Source organism: Trachypithecus francoisi, unplaced genomic scaffold (genome assembly GCF_009764315.1).
Source record: "Trachypithecus francoisi isolate TF-2019V2 unplaced genomic scaffold, Tfra_2.0 Lachesis_group11, whole genome shotgun sequence".
NCBI classification, from domain to species: Eukaryota; Metazoa; Chordata; class Mammalia; order Primates; family Cercopithecidae; genus Trachypithecus; species Trachypithecus francoisi.
The window spans coordinates 131,770,891-131,790,568 of NW_022681456.1; the positions used below are offsets into that span (position 1 = coordinate 131,770,891).

The 19,678-nt window shown below is 38.4% G+C and overlaps 1 protein-coding gene across 1 annotated transcript in view; it reads left to right on the forward strand.

Moving 5' to 3' along the window:
* KDM5A (lysine demethylase 5A) overlaps window positions 1–17,987 on the forward strand; it is a 96,451-nt gene extending 78,464 nt beyond the window's left edge. Inside the window, exons 25-28 of the mRNA XM_033223333.1 lie at window positions 4,485–4,644; window positions 5,900–6,120; window positions 8,825–9,235; window positions 16,160–17,987. Coding sequence (XP_033079224.1) covers window positions 4,485–4,644; window positions 5,900–6,120; window positions 8,825–9,235; window positions 16,160–16,366 — 999 coding nt within the window. The 3' untranslated portion in view covers window positions 16,367–17,987. The remainder of the gene's footprint in view (window positions 1–4,484; window positions 4,645–5,899; window positions 6,121–8,824; window positions 9,236–16,159) is intronic.
* The last annotated feature ends 1,691 nt before the right edge of the window (window positions 17,988–19,678 follow it).

Genomic DNA, 19,678 nt, shown 5'->3' on the forward strand with positions numbered 1-19,678 from the left:
TGCCTGATTGCCCTGGCCAGAACTTCCAACACTATGTTGAATAGGAGTGGTGAGAGAGGGCATCCCTGTCTTGTGCTGGTTTTCAAAGGGAGTGCTTCCAGTTTTTGCCCATTCAGTATGATATTGGCTGTGGGTTTGTAAATAGCTCTTATTATTTTGAGATACATTCCATCAATACCTAGTTTATTGAGAGTTTTTAGCATGACAGGCTGTTGAAATTTGCTGAAGGCCTTTTCTGCATCTAGTGAGATAATCATGTGGTTTTTGTCATTAGTTCTGTTTATGTGATGGATTATGTGTATGATTTGAGTATGTTGAACCAGCCTTGCATCCCAGGGATGAAGCCGACTTGATCATGGTGGATAAGCTTTTTGATGTGCTGCTGGATTCAGTTTGCCAGTATTTTATTGAGGATTTTCACATCAATGTTCATGAGGGATATTGGCCTGAAATTCTTTTTTTGTTGTGTCTCTGCCAGGTTTTGTTATCAGGATGATGCTGGCCTCATAAAATGAGTTAGGGAGGATTTCCTCTTTTTCTATTGTTTGGAATAGTTTCAGAAGGAATGGTAGCAGCTCCTCTTTGTACCTCTGGTAGAATTCAGCTGTGAATCTGTCTGGTCCTGGACTTTTTTTGGTTGGTAGTCTATTAATTACTGCCTCAATTTCAGAACTTGATTGGTCTGTTCAACGATTCGACTTCTTCCTGGTTTAGTCTTGGGAGGCTGTATGTGTCCGGTAATTTATCCGTTTCTTCTAGATTTTCTAGTTTATTTGTGTAGATGTGTTTATAATATTCTCTGATGGTAGTTTGTATTTCTGCGGGATTGATGGTGATGTCCCCTTTATCATTTTTTATTGCGTCTATTTGATTCTTCTCTCCTTTCTTTATTAGTCTTGCTAGCGGTCTATTTTGTTGATCTTTTCAAAAAACCAGTTCCTGGATTCATTGATGTTTTTTAAGGGTTTTTCATGTCTCTATCTCCTTCAGTTCTGCTCTGATCTTAATTATTTCTTGCCTTCTGCTAGCTTTTGAATTTGTTTGCTCTTGCTTCTCTGGTTCTTTTAATTGTGATGTTAGGATGTCAATTTTAGATCTTTCCTGTTTTCTCTTGTGGGCATTTAGTGCTGTAAATTTCCGTCTACACACTGCTTTAAATGTGTCCCAGAGATTCTGGTATGTTGTGTCTTTGTTCTCACTGGTTTCAAAGAACGTCTTTATTTCTGCCTTCATTTCATTATTTACCCAGTATCATTCAGGAGCTAGTTGTTAACTTTCCATGTAGTTGTGAGGTTTTGAGTGAGTTTCTTAATCCTGAGCTCTAATTTGATTGCACTGTGGTCCGAGAGACTGTTTGTTATAATTTCTGTTCTTTTGCATTTGCTGAGGGGTGTTTTACTTCTAATTATGTGGTCAGTTTTAGAATAAGTGTGATGTGCTGCTAAGAAGAATGTATATTCTGTTGGTTTGGGGTGGAGAGTTCTGTAGCTGTCTATTAGGTCTGCTTGGTGCAGAGCTGAGTTGAAGTCCTGGATATCTGTGTTAATTTTCTGTCTCATTGATATGTGTAATATTGACAATGGGGTGTTAAAGTCTCCCACTATTATTATTGTATGGGAGTCTAAGTCTCTTTGTAGGTCTCTAAGGACTTGCTTTATGAATCTGGGTGCTCCTGTATTGGGTGCATATACATTTAGAATAGTTAGCTCTTCTTGTTACATTGATCCCTTTACCATCATGTAATGCCCTTCTTTGTCTCTTTTGATCTCTGTTGGTTTAAAGTCTGTTTTATCAGAGACTAGGACTGCAATCCTTGCTTTTTTTTGCTTTCCATTTGCTTGGTAGATCTTCCTCCATCCCTTTATTTTGAGCCTGTGTGCATCTTTGCAAGTGAGATGGGTCTCCTGAATACAGCACACTGATGGGTCTTGACTCTATTCAATTTGCTAGTCTGTGCCTTTTAATTGGGGCATTTAGCCCATTTACATTTAAGGTTAATATTGTTTTGTGTGAATTTGATCCTGTCATTATGATGCTAGTTGGTTATTTTGCCCGTTAGTGGATGCAGTTTCTTCATAGCATCGATGGTCTTTACAGTTTGGTATGTTTTTCTCAGTGGCTGGTACCGGTTGTTCCTTTCCATGTTGAGTGCTTCCTTCAGGAGCTCTTGAAAGGCAGGCCTGGTGGTGACAAAATCTCTCAGCACTTGCTTGTCTGTAAAGGATTTTATTTCTCCTTCACTTATGAAGCTTAGTTTGGCAGGATATGAAACTCTGGATTGAAAATTCTTTTCTTTAAGAATGTTGAATATTGACCCCACTCTCTTCTGGCTTGTAGCGTTTCTGCCGAGAGATCCGCTGTTAGTCTGATGGGCTTCCCTTTGTGGGTAACTCGACCTTTCTCTCTGGCTGCCCTTAACATTTTTTCCTTCATTTCAACGTTGGTGAATCTGACAATTACGTGTCTTGGGTTTGCTCTTTTCGAGGAGTTTCTTTGTGGTGGTCTCTGTATTTCCTGAATTGGAATGTTGGCTGCCTTGCTAGGTTGGGGAAGTTTTTCTGGATAATATCCTGAAGAGTGTTTTCCAACTTGGTTCCGTTCTCCCTGTCAGTTTCAGGTACACCAATCAAATGTAGATTTGGTGTTTTCACATAGTCCCATATTTCTTGGAGGCTTTGTTTGTTTCTTTTCACTGTTTTTTCTTTAATCTTGTCTTCTTACTTTATTTCATTGAGTTGATCTTCAATCTCTGATATCCTTTCTTCCGCGCGATCGATTCAGCTGTTGATTCTGGTGTATGTTTCATGAAGTTCTCGTGCTGTGTTTTTCAGCTCCATCATGTCATTTATGTTCTCTATACTGGTTATTCTAGTTAGCAATTCCTCTAACCTTTTCTCAAGGTTCTTAGCTTCCTTGCATTGGTTAGAACGTGCTTCTTTAGCTCGGAGGAGTTTGTTATTACCCACCTTCGGAAGCCTACTTCTGTCAGTTCGTCAAACTCATTCACCGTCCAGTTTTGTTCCTTTGTTGGCGAGGAGATTTGATCCTTTGGAGGAGAAGAAGTGTTTTGGTTTTTGGAATTTTCAGCCTTTTTGTTCTAGTTTCTCCCCATCTCCGTGGATTTATCTACCTTTGGTCTTTGATTTTGGTGACTTTTGGGTAGGGTCTCTGAGTGGACATTCTTTTTGTTGATGTTGATACTGTTTCTTTCTGTTTGTTAGTTTTCCTTCAAACAGGCCCCTCTGCTACAGGTCTGCTGGAGTTTGGTGGAGGTCCACTCCAGACTCTGTTTGCCTCAGTATCACCAGAAGAGGGTGCAGAACAGCAGAGACTGCTGCTTGTTCCTTCCTCTGGAAGCTTTGTCCTAGGGGGGTACCGGCCAGGTGCCAGCCAGAGCTCTCCTGTATGACGTGTCTGTTGACCCCTGCTGGGAGGTGTCTCCCAGTCAGGATGCATGGGGGCCAGGGACCCTCTTGAGGAGGCAGTCTGTTCCTTGTCAGAGCTTGAGTGCTGTGCTGGGAGATCTGCTGCTCTCTTCAGAGCTGTCAGGCAGGGAAATTTAAGTCTGCTGAAGCTGCATCCACAGCTGCCCCTTCCCCCAGGTGCTTTGTCCCAGGGAGATGGGGATTTTATCTATAAGTCCCTGACTGGGACTGCTGCCTTTTTTTCAGAGATGCCCTGCCCAGAGAGGAGGAATGTAGAGAGCAATAGTAATTTTTTTGTAAGTTTGTTATCTCTCTGGATTGTTTTTGACCTTAATACTCTCTTTTGGCTTGAATCTGTAGTCATTGTGTTCCTGGACAGAACAAGGTCTAGCTGCTTTTTTCTCTCAGTCCAATAAGAAGATGCAGACTGACTGAGAAAGAAGGGAGTTTATTTCTGCAACTGGTTATGGAGTAACTCACCAGACCAACTAAGTTACAAGTTTTTTTTCAATACTTGTATTCATTCTAAACTCTATGTCTATGTGTGGGAGGTGCACCTACAAGTGAGGCTCTTTCACTCAGACTGTATCTAGGGTAGGGTCCAGGGCCTGGAAAGCTTTCTCTAGAGACTTGGAAAAGTTTCTTAATCTTAAGTGGGCCCTGGTACAAGGTGTGTGTAAGAATGCCTTCATAATTTTATCAGGCTTTAGGGTCTGAGAAAACCCAGGTGAAAATCTTAATGGGTTTGTTTTCACATTTCAGCCCTTGTACGAAGGCCATGGTTTTTCCATTTCTTTACTGTTTAAGTTACACATTAATTAGAATTATAGTAATGTGTTAGTAGAAACTGTTCTGGTTGCTAATGGAAACTGGCCTGCCACAGTTAGAGTTTTTCTCCCCAATGGACATTTTCTATCCTATTTAACATCAGATATTTAATTTTAATCTCATATTTTTAGTATATTAGAAACTTTAACCCGAAAGCCTCCATTTTGGGCCTTGTCATAAAATAAGTTAAATGACTCTAATTCTGAATACTTCTCTTTGTTTCTTCTTCAGGACACAGCCAGTGTGAAGTCCTCTAGTAGTCTTGAACCCAATCTTTTTTGTGATGAAGAGATTCCCATCAAATCTGAGGAGGTGGTGACTCACATGTGGACAGCACCTTCATTTTGTGCAGAGCATGCTTACTCTTCTGCTTCCAAGAGTTGTTCTCAAGGTATTACTCCTTTAAAAAACTGGGGGGAAGATAAGCGGAAAACCAGTGAGAAAAACATTATGTTAATCAAGACTGTGAGTCCTGTTTGAGTGGAGTACAATGGTTGGCCATGAAATGCTAATGGAACCTGAAAATGCTGTTTTCGTTAGGAAAAGCCAATCCCTATTTGCATTTTCTGTCATCACAACCTGAAAACTTACAAAGAATTTTAGAGTCCTAATTAGAAGAACTTTAGGGGCCATCTAGTCCCATGCCTCAGTTCTAGAAAATCCTGGATAGGTAGTCCTTCAGCCCTATTTGGTCGTTATCAGGTGTTGTGGAACTGCTGCTTTTTAAGCATATTTATTCTGTTTCTGGGTTACTTTAATTGTAGAAAGTTCTTCCTTTCCTTGGAGGGTGATTTTCTCTGTGATGTTCGTTTTTCTCTCCCTCAGCAAAAACAAATCACATTACTTTAGGTCACAACTCTGGAAAATGGAGGGTGTTTATCGCTTTATAATAAAATTCAGGATTTTATGGAACCGTGTCTTATTTTCTGTTCATTAGAAAGATAACCAGTTATTGATATAAGGCAGCCAAATGCTTTATTAAATGCTTAATCTTTTGGTATACTCTAAAATGGAGAGATTCTGGTTCCTTGCTCCCCTTGCCACACGATAAAAACTCAATAGAAATTAACATTCAGGATAAAGAACTACTTTTTTTGTTTTGTTTTTTTTTTTGAGATGGAGTTTCTTTCTTGTTGCCCAGATTGGAGTGCAGTGGCGTGATCTTGGCTCACTGCAACCTCCCCCTCCCAAGTGCAAGCGATTCTCCTACCCTCAGCCTCCGGAGTAGCTGGGATTACAGGCATGTGCCACTACGCTTGGCTAATTTTTTGTATTTTTAGTAGAGATGGGGTTTCACTATGTTGGTCAGGCTGGTTTCGAATTCCTGACCTCAGGTGATCCGCCCGCCTCTGCCTCTCAAAGTGTTGGGATTTCAGGCGTGAGCCACCATGCCCTGCTGGAAGAACCGCTTTTTATTAATAACCCCAAACCATTTTTTTTTTAAGAGTGGGCCTTGGAATTGTTCGCCTTTTTGGTCTGTATTTGTTTCTAATTGTGTTTACATTTTCATACTGATAGAATTAATCCAGATATCTGAAGTTAGTATTGGGGGTCTGAGGGGCTATTGTAAATATTTACTTTGAAAACATGTTTTTTCCATAGTTTTAATTTTTATTTGCTTTGTTTTATGGTATTTTTTGGGAAAGGTTCTAGCACCCCAAGGAAACAACCTCGGAAGAGCCCTTTGGTGCCCCGAAGTTTGGAACCTCCAGTGCTGGAGTTGTCACCTGGAGCTAAGGCACAACTGGAAGAACTTATGATGGTTGGAGACCTCCTGGAAGTATCTCTGGACGAGACCCAACACATATGGCGGATTTTGCAGGCCACACACCCACCCTCTGAAGACAGATTCTTGCATATCATGGAGGTATGGATTTAATACTTATTTAAACAGTGGTTATAAAACTAGAATGCCTGGGTTCCTTAGAGGTATCATAAATGTTAGCAGAGGGATGGCTGAGGGCAGTAATCTGGCTGGCCTACTTTCCCACTTCAGTCAAAGAAATTGGGCTTTATGGCTTGCTGGCTGCCTGCCTTCCCCCTCCTCCCTCTTTCTCTCTTTCTTTCTACCTTTCTGTCTCTCTCTCTTTCTCTTTCTCTCTTTTCTTTTTCTTTTCTCGTTTCCTTTCCTTTTTTTTTCTTCTCTTTTCTTCTTTCCCTTTTCCTTTCCCCTTTCCCCCTTTTCCCCTTTTCTCCTTTCCTTTCCTTTCCTTTCCTTTCCTTTCCTTTTCCTTTCCTTTTCCTTTCCCTTCCCTTCCCTTCCCTTCCTCCTTCCCTTCCTCCTTCCCTTCCTCCTTCCCTTCCTCCTGTCCTGTCCTCTCCTTTCTCCTTTTCTTTCCTTTCCTTCCTTTCTTTTCCTTTTCCTTTCCTTTTTCCTTTTTCCTTTCCTTTTCCTTTCCTTTTTCCTTTTTCCTTTTTCCTTTTTCCTTTTCCCTTTTCCTTTTTCCTTTCCTTTTCCTTTCCTTTCCTTTCCTTTCCTTTTTCCTTTTTCCTTTCCTTTTTCCTTTTCTTCTTGTAGGACACCAGAGATTTGACTTAGGTTTTTCTTTATTAAACTTTTAGGTACTATCTAAGTTGAAAAAAATGGCCATTTTTGCTAAAAAGAAGCGGGCAAGGGTGTGATTGATAACCATCTAGTTTAGAACAACCTCTTTAGCCCAGACTGTCATTATTGGAGGGCCCAGAGATAGGGGAGAATATATAGTAGCTATAAAAAAGAGGCACAGGGATGGTTAAATGGAAGTAGATTGGGTGGGAGAGAAGGTCCACATTCATATATCACACTTACATAGCAATTCCATGAGCTCATTTGATGAGACAGTGATACCATATCCATGAGCTCATTTGGTCCTCACCACCGTCTTGAAGAGGAATGGGTAGGGGAGTGAGAGGGCAAGTATTTTACCCATTCTGCATATGAAGAAAGTAAGTATGAGAGGTGGAAAATTAAGGTCACATATCCAGTAAAAAATAAAGAGACCTGGATTCGAATTCTGCCATTTGACTCGTATTCTTTTCATTAGTTTCCTTCTTTCCATGTAATGAAATGGTACCGTGCCACCAGTAGTTGATGGAGATATATTTAGCATACTATAGTTTGTTTTTGTTTTGAAAGTCAAGTCTAGTAACGTAATTTAGATAGTGTTTTCTAGTCTGCAAAGCATTTTCTTCACATTCATTGTCTTACCCAATCTTCTTTATTTTATAGATAAGGAAGCACAAAGTATTAAGAGGTTAAATATCTTATTTAAGATGTAATAAACTTAAGACACTTGTAATCCAGTGTTCTTTTGGATTCTGCTGATTCTTAGGTTCCTGTCAAAGATTTTTAAGTGTCAAATCTATAGAAAAATGAATTCTCAAGGGAATTATTAGGTTTATGTTATATTTCTTCAGTATTTCTTTCTCTGATGCCCCCTCCCATTCTTTCTGTTACTAGATACACTTTTACCATTAAAATTTTAAATGTTTATTACATTGGCACATACTAGCTACAGTATTAAAAAGCCAAAAACAAAAATGACGATTTTTTTTTGCTTTGTCACGCGAACTGTTTTCTAGCCGTTGGCAAAGTCACTATATATTCTGTGTAATGAGATCATGGATACAATTTTATGTTTTTCTGACTTTTTAAAAATAACTACCAATACTTTTATTATTTGGGTTAAGAAAGAACTTTACTAGTAATTAATGAAGACCCCAAAAGTTACTACATAATTTAGTACAGTTTGCTTTTTGTGTATGTTTTCATCTGTAACAGAGATGCTACCGACTGTGTTAATATGCTAACACTGAATTTTTTTGTGTGCCCTTTTTCTCCTAGTAAGCTAATGTAAAATAAATATTTCATTTCAGACTTGTGATTTTCTACTGTTATCTTCATTGAATAGTATACTTGCCTTCTTAAAATGTCTTTTAAATATCTTTAGAATAACATAAATCCTTTTTGTGTTTTTTGAGATGGAGTCTTGCTCTGTGGCCCAGGCTGGAGTGCAGTGGATTGATTGCGGCTCACTGCAACCCCTGCCTCCTGGGATCAGGCCATTCTCCTGCCTCAGCCTCCCAAGTAGCTGGGACGACAGGCGTGCACCACCATGCTCGGCTAATTTTTGTATTTTTAGTAGAGTCGGGGTTTCACCGTGTTGGCCAGGCTGCTCTTGAACTCCTGACCTCAAGTGATCCACCTGCCTCGGCCTCCCAAAGTGCTGGGATTATAGGCGTGAGCCACCGCTCCTGGCCCATAAATGTTTTTTATTGTAGCATAATATACATAACATAAAATTTACCATTTAACCCTTTTTAGGTAGACAATTCAGTTACATTAGGTAGATTGAGAGTGTTATGCAACTGTCACCACTATTCATTTCCTGAATTTTTTAGTTACCCCCAACAGAAACTATACTCACTAAACAAATCTTCATTTCTTCTTCCCTACAGCCTTTGGTAACCTCTGTTCAGCTTTCTGTCTCTTTGAATGTGTTTTATTCTAGGTACCTCATATAAGAGAGTAATACTAAGTAGTTTTTTAACTGTCTTGCTTTAAAATTGTTCCCAATTTTATATTTTTGAAGGATGACAGCATGGAAGAGAAACCACTAAAAGTGAAAGGAAAGGACTCTTCAGAGAAGAAACGGAAACGGAAGCTAGAAAAGGTAGAGCAACTTTTTGGAGAAGGAAAACAGAAGTCCAAGGAGTTAAAGAAAATGGACAAACCTAAAAAGAAGAAATTAAAATTAAGTGCAGACAAATCAAAGGAGCTGAATAAACTGGCCAAGAAACTAGCAAAAGAAGAAGAGAGAAAGAAAAAGAAGGAGAAGGCCGCTGCGGCCAAAGTTGAACTTGTGAAAGAGAGCACTGAGAAGAAAAGAGAGAAGAAAGTGCTGGACATTCCCTCAAAGTATGACTGGTCAGGAGCAGAGGAGTCTGATGATGAGAATGCTGTGTGCGCAGCACAGAACTGCCAAAGGCCCTGCAAGGACAAGGTGAGTTCCAGCTGTTTATGGTCAAACATGAGAGGTCAAGGAACAACAGTTGTGGAGACACATGTTTGATATCAATATATAGTATGTTTTTGATTCTAGGATTTGGACTTCCAACATAATATCTTTTGTACAATTTCTATAAACTGTTTTGAAATGTGAGGCTCTTAGTGTGGCTAGTAGAAGTGTTGTATTTTAGAAATCATATACTTAGTGAACATAATGAGACAGGAGCAGAGAGAAGCTATGTGACCTTCCCTGGCAAATGGTGCATTTCATATGCAGTGGGCATAACAAGTTTCAGAATAATCTTGTGCCTTGCCTGTAAGGTGACTCAGAGAACTAAATACCTTGTCAGATAGTCCCAGTGGCCTGAAGAAAATCCTGGGCCAGTATTGTAAGAGCTGCGGCCAGTTGCATTAAGATTGTATTCCAAAGACTTGAAACTTTTAGTCCATATCTTACTCACACTCACACCTGTAAGCACTCTCCTAAATGGAATATGATTTTCTTCAAATCTTTGGGAACAAATGATTCAAACCTATAAATGCATTATTTTAGGCTGCACACGGTGGCTCATGTCTGTAACCCCAGCACTTTGGGAGGCCGAGGTGGGTGGATCACCTAAGGTCAGGAGTTCGAGACCAGCCTAGCCAACATGATGAAACCCCATCTCTACTAAAAATACAAAAAATGAGCCGGGTGTGGTGACGTGCACCCGTAATCTCAGCTACTCGGGAGGCTGAGGCAGGGGAATCACTTGAACCCGGGAGGCAGAGGTTGTGCTCCAGCTTAGGCAAAAAGAGTGAAACTCCATCTCAACTTTTGAGAGTAATAGTCAGACTTTATGAAAAATTCCAGTTGTTTAAATGATTGGAGGCCCCTGTTACAGTTCTTATCAAGAATACTGATAAATCTGTAGTTTTAATTTTATTATACTCATTATACTATTTGATATTTAGAATTCTAATAGTGCTTCAGTTTGAAAATATAAACAAGTAAAACTGCATCTCTATTCCCTATAGGTTATGCCCTCACTTTTTCAATGAAATACTTAAACATATTTAGAGCTTGAAGGGACCAAGAGTTTACCTTGTTCAGGCTGCTCATTTTACAACTGGTGCAACCAGGACTCAGGGAAGATAATTATGTGACCAAAGTTACAGAGCTGATCAGTAGCAAAACCAAAAGTAGAACCCTAGATCCCTGGCTCTCAGACCAGGTTCTCTCCACTAACACCTCTACCCCATCGGTAATTGAGATGTAAGTACAAAAACACATTCCAAAACTAAATGACACATATTTAAATGAGATGTATTAGGGGTATTCTGTTCATTTTTTGGAAAATGAATACTGCGTATAGTAAAATACATATCCTGTAGTCTCATCTTCCAAGGCAGACAGCTGTAAATATTTTAGTGTTTCCTTCCCAGTTTTTTTCTATGGCATTTGTTTTATGTCATTGTCAGACTGTTCACTGACTTGCATCTATTCATTGTATAAGCATTCTATGTTATAAACATTTTAAAGCATTTTAGTACATATATATGTGCGTATTATTTTTATCTTTAATTTTGCGTTTATTTCTATCTGAGTTTGTTTATTAAAGAGGCTGAGGAAGAGTTAACTTTCTCTTTGGGCACCAAAGTGCAACAGTTCAGCACTGGCAGAGCCTTCTCCCTTTTCTTTCTCCCTTAATGTTATGGTAATTTAAAGACGAGCAGCAAGGTAGGATGTTTCCGTTTTAAACTTTCCTGTCATTTTTTCTATCATGTTTGTATCTATCATGAGCCTTTTGTCTTATTTTCGTACTTTTTCTCCTTATCACTTAATCTTTCCCCTCCCTTCTGCTCAGCATTTAAATAGGGTTCAGTTCATCTATTATTACTGTTGTCTTCTTATAGCAATATAAACACTTAGGCCGTTTTTTTTTTTTTTTCATTTGCTTTGAAATTGTCAAATTAACAGGTGCCCCGCCTATTCAAAGGGTTATGATGATAAGACGAAACAATCTCTGTGAAAGCACTTGTTAACCAAAAAATGCAACGTAAGTGCTGAGATGTGATCATTATTTTTGAAAGAACTGTGAGATTTGCTCCTAATAGTATAGGTGTTTTGTAAACCAAATCTAGAGTTATCACCTACATTTTGATGGAGCAAAAGGAGATTTGGCTGAGTGCTCAGAGAAAGTGTCTTATTTTGAACTGTTAAAATACATAAAGGTGAGCAATGTGTGCCCCACCCTATGTTGTTAGTTATATAATGTGTTTCATTTTAAGCAGAAGTTATTTCAGATTATAGGTATTTTGCCTGTTACTGCTATTTTGCGGTTTTTATGGTTCTACATGTTTGTTCCTGACATTGATTTTACTAAATAAAAGTTACAGTTCTATAAAAGTTTCTGTAAAGAATGTTAAAACTTTCTCAGTGTTTAGTATTTCTCTGAGAAAACTTAATATACAACACACATGTTTAGAACAAAATAAGAAAAGAATGCTTTTGCCAGGTGCAGTGGCCCATCCCTCTAGTCCCAGCTACTCAGAAGGTTGAGACAGGAGGATTGCCTGAGCCCAGGAGTTCAAGGCTATAGTTAATGTGCTGTGGTTGCACCTGTGATTGCCCCACTGCACTCCAGCCTGGGCGAGACAGGGATACCCTGTCTCAAAAAGAAAAAGATTGGCAAGATGATGTTAAAAAGAAAAGAAAAGAAAATCATGCTTTTTAGGCCAGTTTGTTCTTTAAAATATCTTCTGCAAAAAATAACTCCTAGGGTTCACTTGTTTTTAGGTGAATTCTCTGACCAGTAATTACTATTATTTCTTTAACCAGTAATTACTATGACTTTTCCCCCAAAATACGCAGATTGAAATTTTTTTTTTTTTTTTTTTTTTGAGACAGGGTCCTACTCTGTTGCCCAGCCTGGAGTACAGTGGTGTGGTCATAGCTCACTGCAGCCTTGATCTCCTGGGCTCCAGCAGTCCTCCTACCTCAGCTTCCTGAATAGCTGGGACTACAGGCACACGCCACCATGTCCAGCTCTTTTTTTGAGAAATGCTCTTTTAAAAATTAAAAGAAAGATTAAATGAGGCTAGTTTAAATGTGCCTAGCCTCAATTTCAAGATGTTTTAGAAAAAGAAAGACAATACCAGAATAATGTGAAAGGTTTTGAAAAAATAATTTTTCCTTTGATTTTTAAATTAATGTCAAGCTAAAATTATTAACAAAGAACTATTTTTAAAAAATTAATTTTAAAGTTCAGAATCTTTTTCTGTCAGAACTCTTTATTCAGTCTTACTGGTACCAAAGATAAAACAAGTTAACTGGAAAAAGACCAAATTCTTTCAGGCTACTAATTTAAGTAGTATTTTTCTTCTGTATTAGAATAAATATTTAATAGTTTTACTTATGAAAATAGTCTTCTTTTTCTCTTCACTTTTTTTAACCCTCTTATTGTCGGCCTTTTCCTTTACCCATTCCTACTTACATGAGAAGTTTTGTGTGGTAAATTAAGAGACTAAATTTGTGAACTCTGATTCTTACTATTTATTAGCTACCCTGATTTAAGATTTTCACGGGGATGTTGCCTCAATCAAGGTATTTGCATTTTCAATGGCTTTACTAGTTCATACCTCCTTTTGGCACAGATAATCAAAGATTAAGTTACCTAAATGTGTGTAATACACTTGCGTGCATGATGTTCAGCTAGAGTAACCAACTGTCCCAGTTTCCCTGGGACTTTCCCTGTTTTAGCACTGAAATTCCCACATACTGAGAAATCTGTCATTCCTCGGCAAATTGGGAGGGTTGGTCACTGAATATTGAGAGCACCAAGAAAATAATACACAAGGATTCTGAACATGTGTTGTAGTTCACTAAATCAATTGTTTTCCTTTTTCAAATCCTGCTTTTACTAGGAAACTTGGGGTGCAAACGATATTAAATGCCAAAATAACAAAAGCTCAGTTTAATTACTAAGCTAAGAATATCACTAAATTACCAGATTTTCTTTTTTCCCAGTGCAGTACTATTCTTTAAGAAATGAACAAAATATACTGTGCCAAGTATTTTTTCTTAAGTGTAAATATGAAACCATACAGCAAAACATGAATATTAAACTAATATTTCCTCGTTTTAATGTATTTCTTCTTAAAACAGACATTTCCCCCAGATCTAAACATAGTAACCTATTTGTACTGTGATGTAGAATCTCTTATCAATTTAGTATTTGAACAGTTCACAGCTGTGAAGTTTAATAATTCTTTTTGTGATTCACTAAATACATCTCCCTAGAAATAATGAAAGGGGAAATGACAGTTTATACAGTTATCCAAATTCTGTGTTCTTGAGTCTTCAGGACACTACCTAGTCTGTTGCCCCTGTGTCAGAATCATCTGTGGATTCGGTTGGCATCCCAGACTTGAGTTTGCTTTATGATGCTGTGGGCCTTTCACACAGAAGTAGGACTCACATTTGATTGTTAGTAGATGAGCATGATAAAAAAGATATTGGTAAAGAGAAGGACTATTTTTACTTGTTCTGTTATCAGGCTAAATTGTTACATAACCTGTAGTCTAGGTTAGAATTTGTGTACCAATATCTCAAGAAAGGTTATATATCTTTTGAAATGGTAGAAGATCTAGGCTTAGGAAGGGACCTCGAGTGAAAATCACAAAAGGAAAGTCTTGTCTTATTTGCGAGAGAATTTTGGGAAATTGTAAGCCAGTGAGTATAGTGCAAACACTAGGTTTCAAAAGACCTGGGACACTTCTTTGTAGCAAATACTGATACATTGATAACGTTCTTATCCAATGGATTAGCATGAATGGGGACTAGACTGGATTAAGAGGGTTGGAGGTAAGGGTAAAGGTATCTGTTGGTTCATGGGTACCATCATAAACAGCATAGTATCTCAAACCTGGGCAGCACAGAGAGCCACAATTTACCTATCCAGTTCCCTTTATCTGTCCCAAACAGCCGAAACACTTGAGTGCACCTACTCTAACAGCTAGCATTTTATGAGTCTTTACTGCTTGCAGTACTTTAATTTTTACATTTTGCACAGATGCCATTATTTCCCTTTTTATTTTTTGGTCTCTGATTAGTTTGCTACAATAGGAACATTTTAGTGAGTTTTTTTATTGCACAGATTTCAGAAGCTAAACAAACAATTACAGAACAAAAACAAATCAGTTTAGGAAGGTATTGTTAAGTTGCTCTGAATTTACAGGAAGTGATGTCACAGAGGGCCAGCAGCAATCGGATTTAGAATATATGAGAATCACTTGGGAGCTGATTAAAAATGTAAGCTTCTGGCTTGTACTCCCCAGACATTCTGAGTTCATAGGGTGATAGGTCCCAGCTGCATGTTTAACAAACAGAATAGATGATTCTGATGCCAGTGGTCTACACACTTTGAAAAGCAGTGCTGCAGTTATATCAAGGTGCAAAACGTTTTGTGTAGTGTAGGATAATGAGTAGAGCCACGAGACCGTGACTGAAAAGTGCCTCCAGTATCCTAGGCAGTGAATTAGGTGTTTTGCTGTACATTATTTCATTGGATCCTCTCGGTAATCTAGTAATTAATGTCATCTCCATTTTTCAGATGAGGAAATTGAGCCACTCAATGAGGTTAAGTGAGTTGCTTGAAATTACACACTGAAACTCAGAACTTCTGAGTTGAGTAATCTTTATGTTAAACAGTATTGTTTCTTAAGATCTAGAACTTTAGAATAGGAACAATACAAGTAGAATTTCATTTTGACAAATTATTTTTCCCACCCCTTATTACAAGCCTAAAACTACTGACATGACTACTGTGGTTTGACAATTGTTTTCTAGGACATGGAAACGAATTTTGAAAACCACTCACTTTCTGTGAATGAAACTCATTTACCTAGTCAAAACCTCCTTCATCTGTTCTTTCTCATAAGTTGTATAGAGGTACTTCTTTGATCCCTTTCTATTCCTTCCTTTGATATCTGGTAAAGCTCATGGTTTTAAGTGGCTTCTTATGTTGCCAATGAAATGACCAACCTTTGTATTGAGGTGAAGGAGAGCGGCTCTTTTCGTCTTAAATGTTCTTGTCTGCCATGACATTAGCTATAAAAACTACCACAATCAGCCTTCAAATATAAAAGCCAAAAGTCACTTTATTGTTAACTCTTAAGTCCAAGGCTTAAAGTCAGCAAACTACAGTCCCTTCCTAGCCTCCTATAATCAGAGTGTTGTCAGAAGGGTCAAAGTTTGACACCTGCCACTGACCTGTCAGTTTTTCAGATTTGAATTTTAAACCCCAGAGTGATCTATTGACCTGTGTCTTTGACTGTTATAATTGGTTAATTTGTAAGATTTGACATCTGATATTTGCTAACTTTTTATAGGGAGTTGTATTTGTAACGGAAGAAGAGGAGAATAAAAAATATTAGTTTTAAAAGTGGCCTATGTGACTGCTTTTCTAAAAAGGTATTTAATGCTCTTAGTACTTTGGCTTATCTCTTTGAAATAAAGCTAATACACAGGATTGCCTTCACATTGTTGTACTCTTCCTTTCTTGATTGATAATTGCATTGTCTTAGAGCCTAGAAATTGTTAATATTAGCTAAAACTACTTGGCTGCTCTATTAGAAGTTCCCTTTTTGTCAAATTTTTCTCAAACATGTTTCTGCCTCACAAGGAGCCCCAGGTATTCATGAGGTAATGGAGTACCTAAGAGGCCTAATTTTGTGGACACACTATGGTAAAATATAATTTTGGGGTATTAACTTCTCAGCTTCTTTCTTTAAAAAATAACCCCGTAAGAAGTCATTGCCTATCTCTAGACATCCCAGTTGTTTGCTATCATTTAAGCCAAGAAAGCTCTTTGGTTTGCTTTTATTCTAGGCTTAATGTTTATGTAACCTAAACATTCCCCAATCTTGTTTCCTACAGGTAGACTGGGTACAATGTGATGGTGGCTGTGATGAGTGGTTTCATCAAGTTTGTGTGGGTGTATCTCCAGAAATGGCTGAAAATGAAGATTACATCTGTATAAACTGTGCAAAGAAGCAGGGGCCAGTTAGCCCAGGTCCAGCACCACCTCCTTCCTTCATAATGAGCTACAAACTACCAGTGGAGGATCTGAAAGAGACCAGTTAGCAGATGCTTGGTTAGTTTGGGACATGGGGGGAAATGGACCACATTGAGACCTTAGTCATCAAGTAGAGTGGTTTATATCCACTTGGAATGTTGCTTCCAAAGATGAATGGCCTTCAGAGAAAGTCCTCTTAGTGCTGGCTTCCTCTTTGCATGGACTCTGGGGGTTACATTCTCTGTCAACATACCTATGCAGAGGGTGTCTTCTTTGGTACAGCAGCCAATAGTTCATGTCTCCTTTGAGTGTGGTTTACTGCATTAAGGCCAGATGCTTGATTCAGCTCTAGGGTGGCTGGTTAGTATTAATACATTGGTGTGCTAACAGGGCATGTAGGATGTGGCTTTTGTCCAGCTGATAGTAGTTAGAGATTTACAACTTAGGAGCAGCACCAACTGAAGGTGCTAATTGCTTGGATCGCCTTCACTGGGATAGTTGGAGAGGGATTGGAGTACCACTTTCCTTCCACTGTTACGTGGTACTTAATGCCCTAAAGATACAACTAGGAGTAACAGGGCCAAAGTGATTTCTGTTAGACGTCAAGGAATAGTATCACAGTCTGTTGACATCAGCTATTTGTGCTTGTTTGTGCTAGAAGAACACCCCAAATAGGAGAACCTCTCACCCGCTGGGGCAGGTCACCTTGTCTTTGTAAGGATGAGGATGTCACCTAGACCAGAAATCTGACTAGATTGGATTCTGGGGAGAAGAACCTACTACAAGGCAAGGAGCCGTGTTTTGGCATCGAAAAGTCTTGCTGTCTTGGGTCTACATTTTAGGGAAGAGCAGGTACATGGATTCAGGCCTCTGCCAAAAAAAAAGAGACGACGATGACGACGATGACCAGTCATTCTATCTTACTGAGCCACAGTGATGCATGCTTTTCGGGGAAAACTTCATTCACAAGTATTCCAGACACCAGGCTTCAGGCATGGCCATGAGCAAGACCAGCAAATAACAGCTTTTTGCCTTGCAGCCCTGACCCCAATGTCTGCTGTTTCCAACATTGGCAATTTCTAACTGCAGCCCACAGCAGATGCTGTTGAATAACGCCATGGCTTCATCAGAGGATGCGGGGTTGTAGTACCTCTGGGTGATGAAGTTGTTTTAGTAAATCCATTTTTAAAAAGAAAAAAAAGGACTTGTTTTTACTTTTTTCTAAATGTCTCTGACTACTGACTGTTCTATAAATAGATTATTTTTCCTTTTTTAATATACATATATGAATATATAAATATATATATTTACTGTTACCAGCAGCATATGACAGAGTTTCAACATCAAAAATCCATTTGGGGGCTTGCTTTTTCTTTTTTGCTTTAAAAAAAAAAAATCCCATTCCTTCCTTGTAGTGCAAGGAGTTAGCACTCCCTCCTCCATCCCAGCCTGACCAGATCTTCCATTTGCTTTTGTTCATATAGATAATTATATGTCCTTTGTATGTTGGGACTTGTTCCTGTCGGGCAACTTGGTCTCACTCTAGTCTGTGCTGGCTCTTTTTTCTTTTGCGTATGAATGTTTGAAACTATGGTGCTGTGTCCTCTTCCCTCCTGTCGTGTTCTCTGTTCTTAAGGTTTCAGGTAAGCTGTGTATGTAAACTCTTATTAGAAGGGGACTAATTTTTTTTAAAGGACAAAAAAAAAAAAGACTAAAAATAGTGTTTTGTCATCACTGTCTGTCTGGTGTGTTTATTTTGGTTTAAAAAAATCTGTGGTTTGACTTAAATTCATCAGTTTTCCTTTTAAAGGGGGGGATTGGGGTGGACCTAGCAACGGCTTATAGTCTCCTTTTCCCTTTTTGCCCCAGTCTCTTTTAAAGAACTGTCTTCTAGTAACTAGAAGTGAAATGTACTGTCCAGTTACAGTTTGAGTGGGTATGAGATTTAACTCAAAAGGCATCTTACAAAAAAAAAAAAAGACAAAAAAACATGTTTTCTCATAAAATCCAATTTCTGTAAATGTTTTCTCTGTTACCTACTTTTTATTCATTCTTTCCTTAATACTGTATAACCTTTTGAGTGTTTTGACTTGTCCAGAGGTTGGTTAGTGTTGCTGTGCATGTGTCTTGAGGTCTCATCTCAAGTAAGTTTGTGTATGATCCAAGATTTCAGTGGATATTGCAAGGTAACTAATTAACCGATTTCATAAGTTTTCCTTTTGCCAAACGAACGATTATCAATTAAGAATTTCCTCTGGTTGATGTTATACAAGAAAGCACAAAACTTTTTTTGCCTTTTGGTCTTCTTTGTAAAAGTCTTCAGATACTTGTGGGTTAAAAATTGAATGTAATTTTAAGTGATAGATGCCTGGAATACATTTACAATTTTTATTTTTCCTTCCTAATCATCCATTAATGATTCCACCGTCAGTGGAGAGTCATGAGGATGCTGAGAAAGTGTGACTGGCTTCCTGTTACCTTCTGACGTTTTGAAACTTAAATATGTCTTTTCATTGATACTGTGGGATTTTCTCTGTTTACTTGAAAGTCATGGAGGATTGGTAGGACTTGACCACAGGTTTAGACCAAGGCTGAGAAGAACAGAAGGGAGAAATTAATGGCAAAACAAAAAAATACACAAATCTGCAGTTTTGGAATTAACGAAACAAGATTGATCTATTTAAAGAAATGTTGATGTTCTAATACAAAGCATTATTTTCACTTAGAGAAAATTATTTACAACGTGCGCTCTATTGTAATATTTTGTATTATGACATGATTTAAAATGTCTTTCTACCCTTCTTATCTCCTCTAAACTGCAACTGAAGTTGCAATTCTTCATCATTAGTATTTTAACCTTGGCAAAGGTTATAGAAAGAAAAACGGAAAAATGGTAGGCCTTTGGTATTCTTAAAAGCTAAGTCATGAGAACTATGCAGATCCCCAAGTTTAGAAGTGCAAATACAGCACTAGTAGTTAGCTTTCTAGCTGGGGGAGAAGACAGGAGATTTTCCTTCCACAGATGTTTATTTTGCTTCCTGATATGTACTGCAGCAAAGCCATGTGGTGTGTAGATGCGGGACTTCCTCACTAAGCTGCTGCACACCAGCTTTGCCTGCATGATTCAAATTTGTGCCTCAGTAAAATTATAAACTATTGCATGTCATACTCTGAATAATTGAAAAGGCAAACATTAAACCTGTGATTGCCCACAGTGGACTTTAATAATAAAAAACATAGCAGCCAGGTGTACTCCAGTGCAGTGTAGTCAGGAGGCTGAAGTGGGAAGATTGCTTGAACGTAGGAATTTGAGTCCTACCTGGTCAACAGTGAGACCCCATCTCTCTCTCTCTCTCTCTCTCTCCCCCTCCTTTTTTTTT